Source organism: Procambarus clarkii, chromosome 54, assembly GCF_040958095.1.
Source record: "Procambarus clarkii isolate CNS0578487 chromosome 54, FALCON_Pclarkii_2.0, whole genome shotgun sequence".
NCBI classification, from domain to species: Eukaryota; Metazoa; Arthropoda; class Malacostraca; order Decapoda; family Cambaridae; genus Procambarus; species Procambarus clarkii.
Genome location: NC_091203.1, coordinates 13,536,901 through 13,547,525, shown reverse-complemented (window position 1 = coordinate 13,547,525; position 10,625 = coordinate 13,536,901). Strand labels below are relative to the sequence as shown.

General features: G+C 45.1%; 1 protein-coding gene across 1 annotated transcript; it reads right to left on the bottom strand.

Annotated features, from left to right (window-relative positions):
- Positions 1–1,797: 1,797 nt before the first annotated feature.
- Positions 1,798–2,729, bottom strand: LOC123748412 (uncharacterized). Its single transcript, XM_045730602.2, has 2 exons — positions 2,694–2,729; positions 1,798–2,517 (listed from the first exon to the last, which is right to left on the bottom strand). The coding sequence occupies exons 1-2, from the start codon at positions 2,703–2,705 to the stop codon at positions 2,056–2,058; spliced, it is 474 nt and encodes a 157-aa protein (XP_045586558.1). The 5' UTR covers positions 2,706–2,729; the 3' UTR covers positions 1,798–2,055.
- Positions 2,730–10,625: the final 7,896 nt, after the last annotated feature.

Genomic DNA, 10,625 nt, shown 5'->3' with positions numbered 1-10,625 from the left:
ATTCCGACTTTTACCCGGTTATCCATTCCTCAGTCCTTACCCGTTGGCAGGCTTCTTGGTTGTCTGTTACTGGTAACAAGCTACGTACTCTTAAATGTTGTGTTTCCTCGTGGCCGTCCTCCTTCCACCGTCACCGGCGGTGGGAAACAGCTCTAGCGAGGTTGCGTATTGGCCATACTCGCTTAACCCATGGTCACTTGATGGAGCGCCGCCCTGCTCCTTATTGTCCTAGTTGCATTGTCCCTCTTACGGTCGTGCATGTCCTTCTTGAATGTCCTGACTTCCAGGACGAGCGTGTGTCTTGCTTTCCGACCGCCCCTCGCGGTCACCTGTCCCTCGATAGAATTCTTGGTGACTCGGATACTTTTGATATCGTTCGCCTTATGCGTTTTTGTTCTCGTATTGGCATCCTTGGTGATATTTAGCGCCCTCTGATTATTTTGCGTATTTGATGGTGCTACATAGCCTTCCCGGTTTGGTGCCTTCTTTTGATAATTACTTACTTACTTGAGTTGATTTCGAAGCTTTAATGTCCCTGCGGCCCGGTCATCAACCAGGCCGCTACCCCAAGGAAGGAGCCCGTGACAGCTGACTAACTGCCAGGTACGTATTTACTGCTAGGTAACAGGGGCATAGGGTGAAAGAAACTCTGAACATTGTTTCTCGCCAGCACCCGGGGCCACAGGATCACGTAACCAGCGTGCTGTCCGCTCGGCTGGCCGGCTCCATTCGGGTAGATAGAGATAAACTGTTTAACACGGGTGGTACACGAACAAGGGGACACAGGTGGAAATTGAGTACCGAAATGAGCCACTGGGACATTAGAAAGAACATTTTCAGTGTCAGGGAAGTTAACAGATGCGTGCATTAACATCACTGCATTAAGGCAGTGATGTGGTGGAGGTTGACTCCATACAAAGTTTCAAATGTAGATATGATAGAGCCCAGTAGGCTCAGGAATCTGTACACCAGTTGATTGACAGTTGAGAGGCGAGACCAAAGAGCCGGAGCTTAACCCCCGCAAACACAAATAAGTGAGTACAGTGAACTAGCTCTCGTGGGCTAAATTTTTTTTTTCGTCTAAAACTGCCAGTAAATATATTTCATGAACACTCAGAATACTCTACTGATAAACTTATATCACTTTATACTTACAGTAATGCGAGTCTTAGTAAACATTATCGTATTTTACCCTTATTTGCATCAAAGGAATGAACCGACAATATTTATAAAATGGATGTTTTGGCTTGGCAAGTCGAGGCCCTATCCCATCCAACGCTATTCGATCCACCTAACATCTGTATTAACTATACATAAAAAAATATGTATTGATTTTTATTTTATTTAAATATAAATATTTTATTTTATTTATATATAAATACATTTAAATATTAAAAATATTTAAATGCTTACATCTCTATATGAACTTACTGTATTGTATTTGATATCAAACTGTTATGTAGAATTTAGTGTTTGTCAAAATGTTTATTTAAATATACGTCTATATATCGCATGCTTCCTAAAGCAAGCATACAATTTCCACGGAAATAGTTTCCTACGTTCAGTACCAAATCGCAATATATACAAGTATTTGCTCTATAAAATTAATTAATTACATACGTCTTTTTTCATCAATATTATTGACGGAAGTTAATATATTCTATCAATTATATTAACCATATCAACATTAAACATCTTAACCATCTCAACCAACCGGAAACACATTGAATCATTTTCAGCGTTATGATACCACTATGATATTAATGATGCAAATGATAATTAATAATAAACTTAACAATTATTATATAGATTTATTTCTTTGCTGTACAACATAACACTCAACAAAACAACATTAAACATGTTAAATAATTTAATGTGTATTTCAGCTCATGGATGTCATAATGATAGTAATCCTGGCGATGAGTGCGATCTTTGCAATTGATTGTCATGTAGGCCTCGTAGTCTGAAAATTATTGTTGAGATGGTGTACCATATAGTTTGATTCCCGTAGGCCTAAATGTAAGTAGAGATGGTGTCATTTAAATCAGCAGAAATCTAGTAATAGTGGTGACTATAATGGTTTAATGGCAGGTAACCATAATTAGAAAAGACTGAGTAGGATGGTTCAGGATCAGCAGACCTCTTGTAAAAATGGGGACCATAACTGTCACGGGGAGCGTAGAAGACAGGATACGATGGTTCCGGCTCTGGTTCGGCAGACCTCTTGTAGAAATGGCGGCCATAACTGTGACTGGGAGCGTAGTAGACAGGATAAGTTGGTTCAGGTTCTGGTTCGGCAGATCTCTTGTAGTAATGGTGGTCATAACCATTTCGAAGGCCGGAGGAATAAATTTGGTATGATGGTTCAGGCTCTGGTTCGGCAGACCTCTTTCCATTGTGGTAACGGTGAATGTATGCAGGGTAAGCACTACCGTAATTGCTCGTCACGTAACTGGGCTCCGCATCTCGCTTCTCAATCTCAGAAGCGCAAGCAGCAGCCGCCAGGATCACAAACACCTAAATATGAAAAAATCACACGTACAGACATATAATATTTACCAGTAAATACTATATTGTCATTCGCGTAAATGAAATATTCATCGAAAAGACCACTACTTTCCTTGATATATTATGTAATACAATGCATTAAATATTAACCAATATCAGAGAGTCCGATTGTTAGTGCAACTTACCAAGAGCTTCATGACTGAAAGTTGGTTAGCTGTGGCCACAGCTGAGCGAGTGTCTCTTTCAGCAGTGATGCCTGGGTTTTATACGGGAGAGTCTTGAGTCCTTGAATCGTAACTCAATGTTATAGTGACCTTTCACTGAGAAAGCTGTAATTAATATGTTTCTTATCTCTTTATTTTATTAAATTTTTCCATATATAATCAATTACATATTATATTTTATGATTTTACTTTAGGTTAACAAATACAAAACCCAAGTTAAATGTCAAATATTAAATGTATGAACTTGTTTTACTTATCGTTAAGAGAATGCACTGTTTACTATTTCTTGTTAATCTTTGCAAGTATTGCATACCTGGTATATACAGGGATAGTTTACCTTGGTCCTTTATTATGTTCCACACTGAAATATGCTTAGTGGTTCGCAAGTAATCTCATGCTGTAGCTTTAATACTTCCTGCGGTATAAAAGCCTTAAACCTAACTTCATTCCAACATATGCTGGACTTTTCAAGTAATATAGTGTTAGGCAAATCTAAGTATTCTTGCGAATTTGGTAATACACTTTAATATCATAGTGGTATCATAACGCTGAAAACGATTCAATGTGTTTCCGGTTGCTTGACATGGTTAAGATGTTTAATGTTGATATGGTTAATATATCTGGAAGAATATAGTAACTTCCGTCAATAATATTGATGAAAAAAGATGTATGTAATTAATTAATTTTATAGAGAATATACTTGTATATATTGCGATTTGGTATTGAACCAAGGAAACGATTTTCGTGGAAACTGTTGCTTGCTTTAGGAGGCATGCGAAATAGACGTATATTTAAATACACAATACACATCTAATAACATTTTGACAAAAACTAAATTCTACATAACAGTTTGCTATAAAATACAAAACAGTAAGTTCAAATTGAGATGTCAGCATTTAAATATTTTTATTATATAAATGTATTTATATTTAAATAAAATTAAATATTTATATTTAAGTATAATAAAAATCAATATATATTTTTTATGTATACTTTACACAGATGTTAGGTAGTTGGAATAGCATTGGATGGGAAGGGGCCACGGCTCGCCGAGTCAAAGCATCTATTTTATAAATATTGTCGGTTCTTTCCTCTGATGCAAATATGGGTAAAATACAATAAAATTTCCTAAGACTCGCATTAATGTAAGGTTAAAGTGATATTAGTTTATCAGTAGAGTATTCTGAGTGTTGATGAAATATATTTACTCATAATCTTAGACGAAAAAAATAATTTCAGCCCACGAGAGCTAGTTCAATGTACTCACCTATTTGTGTTTGCGGGGCTTCAGCTCCGGCTCTTTGGTCCCGCTTCTCAACTGTCAATCAACTGGTGTACAGATTCCTGAACCTAATGGGCACCAACACATCTACATATGAAACTTTGTATGGAGTCAACCTCCACCACATCACTGACTAATGCATTCCATCTGTTAACTACCATGACACTGAAAATGTTCTTTCTAATGTCCCAGTGGCTCATTTGGGTACTCAGTTTCCACCTGTGTCCCCTTGTTCGTGTACCACCCGTGTTAAACAGTTTATCTTTATCTACCCGAATGGAGCCGGCCGGCCGAGCGGACAGCACGCTGGAACGTGATCCTGTGGCCCCGGCGAGAAACGATGGACAGAGTTTCTTTCACCCTATGCCCCTGTTACCTAGCAGTAAATAGGTACCTGGGAGTTAGTCAGCTGTCACTGGCTGCTTCCAGGGGGTGCTCGAAATCAACTCAAGATAGCCCTGTCAATTCCTCTGAGAATATTGTATGTAGTGATCATGTCTCTCCCTACTCCTCTGTCTTCCAGTGTCGTGAGGTTCATTTCACGCAGCCTTTCCTCGTAACTCATGCCTCTTAGTTCTGGGACTAGCCTAGTGGCATACCTCAGAACTTTTACCAAGTTCATCTTGTGCTTGACAAGGTACGGGCTCCATGCTGGGGCTGCATATACCAGGATTGATTTTACATATGCGGTATACAAGTGTTACGGCCCTCTCGGGACGCAACGGGGTTCTTACTCTGATGTTGTTAGAGGAAGTTGTATCCGATCCCAAGCCAGTAGTGGCTTTCAAGGGATGTGATCCGTGACGCAAGAAACTTAAAGGGGGAAGGGAAAGAAAGTTAAGAACTTAAGACTATAATTGTTACCATCACCAAATAAATAGTATATATAAAAGAGTGCACAGGGGGAGGGGTATTAACACTGTACAGGGGAAATACACAATGGTCTTCTGCTGAAGACTCTGGATCCAGACTCTCGGTGCTGAGTCCTCGGTGCTCTTGATCCTCGTGGTCTCTTGACGAATCCTTCGACCAAGCTGAGTCTACCTCAGACACAGGGCAGCCAAAACACAGTTCCACTGGGGGCACTGCCGTGGAGGCCGTCAACCACAAGTCCAGCAGGTCTGCTGGCAGGTTCCGGATCAGCAAGGCTGGTCAGGCCACTCCACGAACGATATAAGGGTAACGCCCTAGACAGGAGCCTCGTGTGATACCACCAATCACTCTCCTGTCCTCAATACCCCAGTGGATAATCGTCTCCAGCAGTCGGTCCCGGGTAATCCTTCTACTGCCACTCCACTGGCAGGGTAACACCACAGTGTTCTTCCGGGGGACGACTTCACAGCTGCTGCAGTAAAGCACAAGGTATGGAGACGGCTGCCTTGGGTAGACTCTCAACTTCCATCACAGCAGTCCCAGGTCGACTCTGTAAGCAGACACGTCATCAATAACAGGGACACTAAAGCACCACACTTACAGGCTCAGACACAAACGCCCACCTATCCACTCCATAGATGGCGCTGTTGTCTGAGCACCACCTCACCAGAGGTCGGGAGCGGCTGTGTTGTGAGCTGCACAGGACTGGAAACTGGCCCTTGTGGCCAGTACACGTCATCCTCACCAGGTGTCGTCATCCGTTTGGAGGGGGTTTCGGGAGCTGACCGACAGAAGGCGCGGTCGTCACTGCTCCGTGCTCGGACGCTGGATCCAGGTTCGTAACACCTCCCCACCAAAAAGAATTTGGTTTGGGGTTCTATAAAAAGAAACAAACCAAATTAGTACGGCGACACAACTCCAAATGGACTCACATACACTATGAACTGGAGTGATGAGGCTATCTTGTCCACAGAACTGTACCACTGGGGAACTCTCGCACACTGGAAACTTGCAGATGTAATGCAATGTCCTGCCTGGCGTAATCTTCCACGTCTCCACTGCGATGTCAAGCAGGGGCATCATCTCACATCTCTTGAGTAAGGATCGGCGTAGACACGATGAGGGGCGACTCGACACTTCCCTGTGTCGTGGCACCGATGATGGCTGGTCACAGACGGCATTTCTGGTGCCGGTCCGGTAGTCCTTCAGGGAGACGGGCATCTGGAATACAGGGGTCTGATAATTCAGAGTGACAGCGACAGCGGGTAAAACAGTACTTACAGCATACTCTACTAGGTCCACACCTAGTCCCAACGGGGCTGTTCGTACGTCGCAGATGGCATTCGCTCTGCCACCGTCAGGTCGACCAACGTTCCACATAACGCTGCATTGAGGCTCAGCAGTCACGCGGGGGGTGTCAACCTGTCGGAAACAGTCACTCACATTATCATATCTCGTACCTCCTGTATCAACCATCACTTTCCAGGCCCCTCCTTTGCCTGCAACACTTGCAGTGCAAATCTCCAATCCCTGGGAACTCTTCACGATATTCACGGGAGCCATCATCCTTCGGGTCGTCCACTGATCCTTACTGAGAACACAGAGAACACATACGAGAACAAAACAAAATACCGGTAGGAAACATTTGGTTACCTTAGGGACAAGTTTCCTGAGCCTGTCATGTCCATAGCCGGCAACATCCACTAGCCTGGCTTGGACCGAAGAGGGCACTAGACCTTTTGAACACACCTCACATACCACTGACGTCTGGGGAATCTCTGGCTGGTTCAATACGCGCTGTAACTTGCCATACCGCAAGCACACATCCGCCTTCGCTCCAGACTCGTTGGTATCCGTGGGTGCCTGCACACAAGGCCTCTCTTCTAGCTCAGGTACTTCTGCTATCGTAACCGCATGTTCCTCATCGGGAGAAGAATCAGGAGACACTGTTAGAATACTGTCGATCTGCGGGTGAGAGGACAAATTAAACCTGTTTGAATCCGGGTCTGCCTTTACCTGGACATTACCATTGCCTGCCGTTACCTCAGACCTTGCTGTTCTGGCTGACTCGTCCGCTATCTTGGGATGATTGGTGCTCCAATCGGTCACCAAGTCGTTGGCTAGTACCACGTCAATCCCAGCCACAGGGAGGGTATCGACTACTGCCAACGCACATGTGCCACTGAAGTAAGGCGAGTCGAGATGTACTGGCACTAAGGGGGCGATGTACTGCGTCCTAGGAAACCCAACCAGGACAACCTGTTGTCTCCCGTCCACACTTACTCCCTCGGGTAACGAGCTTCTCACGATCAGGGACTGGGCTGCTCCACTATCTCTGAGCACTACTACAGATCTATCAGTATGATCACTCGTTACATACCCGCTTGAAGTGTGAGGGGAGAACAAACTTGGTCCTTCCTGCGTCGTCGTAGACTGGCTTCCTTCTGGTGATGTCACACAGCTCATCATCATCACCTCCCTACGTGCGCCGCCACCTCGTCTGCCTCGGCACATAGCAGCTACATGCCCTTTCTGCCCACAAGTCCAGCACACCATATTCCTCCTCGGACTCCGGTGTTTCGGACTGCTAGGACTTGTTCTTCGAGGGCTACTTGGGGGCGTCTTCTTAGCACTTTGTGGGACGGGTCTTTCCTCTTCGTCATGAGGTCTGTCAAACCGGCGCTGGTAATTCCTTGGGACGCACTTAGCAGACGGCCTATGAGTCAGGATGTACTCTTCAGCCATGGTGGCTGCCGCACTCAAGGTCTCTACCTGCTGTTCCTCTAAGTACGTCTTCAGGTCTCCAGACAAACAATCCTTGAAGTCCTCTAGCAGTATAAGCTGCTCGAGGTCTTCTTTGGTCTCCACCTTCCGAGAGGCACACCACTCCCGAAAAAGTCGCTCCTTGATTGTAGCGAATTCGTTGAACGTGTGCTCTGAGGTCTTTTTCAGGTTTCGGAACTTCTGCCTGTACGCCTCAGGTACCAATTGGTATGCCATGAGCACAACCTTCTTCACCTTGTCGTAATCGCCGGAGTCGTCAAGGGATAACGTAGAGTAGGCGATTTGGGCCTTCCCAGTCAAGACTGACTGTATCATGATGGCCCAATTCTCCCTTGGCCACTCCAAAGAGGCAGCGACTTTCTCGAAGGCTGCAAAGAACTTCGAAACTTCCCTCTCATTGAATTTGGGGACCATTTTGATGTTTCCTACCGGATCGAAACCGCTGGTGTCCGTTGTTGGCCTCCGACCACCGCCTAATCGTAATACTTCTAGTTCATGTTGTCTCTGTCTTTCGTTTTCCTCTCTCTCGCTGTTCTCTTTCTTGTTTCTCTTCTCTCTCTCGTTTCTCTTCTCTTTCTCGCTCTTCTCTTTCTCGTTTCTCTTCTCTTTCTCGCTCTTCTCTTTCTCGTTTCTCTTCTCTTTCTCGCTCTTCTCTTTTTCTTTTCTCTACTCTTTCTCGCTCTTCCCTTTCTCTTTCTCGTTCTTCTCTCTCTCGTTTCTCTTTTCTTTCTCGTTCTTCTCTTCTTTCTTCTCTTTCTAATTCTAAACGCCTCATCGCCAATTCTTTTCTTTCATCTCCATTTCTTTATCTTTTAATTCTCGTTCTATTTCTAACTTCTTCCATTCAATTTCTCGATTAATTTCCAAGGCATGCATCTTGACAGTTAACAAGCTTATATTCAGCTCACCTGCATCACTGTCAATGTCACTACCTTTATCTTCCTTTTCCGTGGAAGCTATTTCTTCACTTTCCTTTGTACTAGGAGTCTCGCCTTCCTGTTTCTCTTCTGCCTTCAAGTGCCGGTGAACCTTGGACAAGATCTCCACACAGGGAATCACTGGTACGGATCTTGATCTCCAGGTAGGCGCTCACTAGTACAAGCTCTGGTTTGCTCAGATATTTAATTCTGGCAAGACAATCCTCTCTGTTCAGAAAAGCCTGAACATCGTCCAGATCATCGATGGTAGCTTTTTCTGCCATTGTCACAGATGGAACACTCAACTAGCACTTAACACACTGCTTACACGTTAGCACTTAACGCACCGAGCACTGTTCTACGTCAATATTGCACTTTATCGCACCTGGCGCCTCACTTGCCAATATTGCACATAATTACTTCGGGCGCCGCACTACCCAATATTGCACTGAATCCAAGCGAACACTTCGCTCTACAATATTGCACTGAATCACGACGAGCACCGCACTACACAATATTGCACTTAGTCACTCTTGAGCACCGCACAGGACGTATAACGTCACACACAGGGGGAATTATATACAGGGATTACGCCACTTCACCACCCCTGTCAAACATACTTAACAAGGGGACGGATCCCGCTGGGGATGCCAATTATGTTACGGCCCTCTCGGGACGCAACGGGGTTCTTACTCTGATGTTGTTAGAGGAAGTTGTATCCGATCCCAAGCCAGTAGTGGCTTTCAAGGGATGTGATCCATGACGCAAGAAACTTAAAGGGGGAAGGGAAAGAAAGTTAAGAACTTAAGACTATAATTGTTACCATCACCAAATAAATAGTATATATAAAAGAGTGCACAGGGGGAGGGGTATTAACACTGTACAGGGGAAATACACAATGGTCTTCTGCTGAAGACTCTGGATCCAGACTCTCGGTGCTGAGTCCTCGGTGCTCTTGATCCTCGTGGTCTCTTGACAAATCCTTCGACCAAGCTGAGTCTACCTCAGACACAGGGCAGCCAAAACACAGTTCCACTGGGGGCACCGCCGTGGAGGCCGTCAACCACAAGTCCAGCAGGTCTGCTGGCAGGTTCCGGATCAGCAAGGCTGGTCAGGCCACTCCACGAACGATATAAGGGTAACGCCCTAGACAGGAGCCTCGTGTGATACCACCAATCACTCTCCTGTCCTCAATACCCCAGTGGATAATCGTCTCCAGCAGTCGGTCCTGGGTAATCCTTCTACTGCCACTCCACTGGCAGGGTAACACCACAGTGTTCTTCCGGGGGACGACTTCATAGCTGCTGCAGCAAAGCACAAGGTATGGAGACGGCTGCCTTGGGTAGACTCTCAACTTCCATCACAGCAGTCCCAGGTCGACTCTGTAAGCAGACACGTCATCAATAACAGGGACACTAAAGCACCACACTTACAGGCTCAGACACAAACGCCCACCTATCCACTCCATAGATGGCGGTGTTGTCTGAGCACCACCTCACCAGAGGTCGGGAGCGGCTGTGTTGTGAGCTGCACAGGACTGGAAACTGGCCCTTGTGGCCAGTACACGTCATCCTCACCAGGTGTTGTCGTCCGTTTGGAGGGGGTTTCGGGAGCTGACCCACAGATGGCGCGGTCGTCACTGCTCCGTGCTCGGACACTGGATCCAGGTTCGTAACAACAAGGTTCTGAATGATTCCTTACACAGGTTCCTGAAGGCAGTTCTGATGTTAGCCTGCCTCGCATACGCCGCAGATGTTATTCTCTTGATGTGCCCTTTAGAAGACAGGTTTGGTGTGACATCTACTTCTAGATCTTTCTCTTTGCCCGTTTCATGAATGCCTTCATCTCTCATCCACTATCCTGTATCTGACCTCCTGTTTCCACAGTATAGTTTCATTACATTGCTTATACTCGGGGTTAATCTTTAGTAGACATTTGTTAGACAATTCATTCAGTCTGTCTAGGTCATCTTGTAGCCTCATATTATCTTCCTCCGTCTTAATCCTCCTTATAATTACTATCCTGTATCTGACCTGT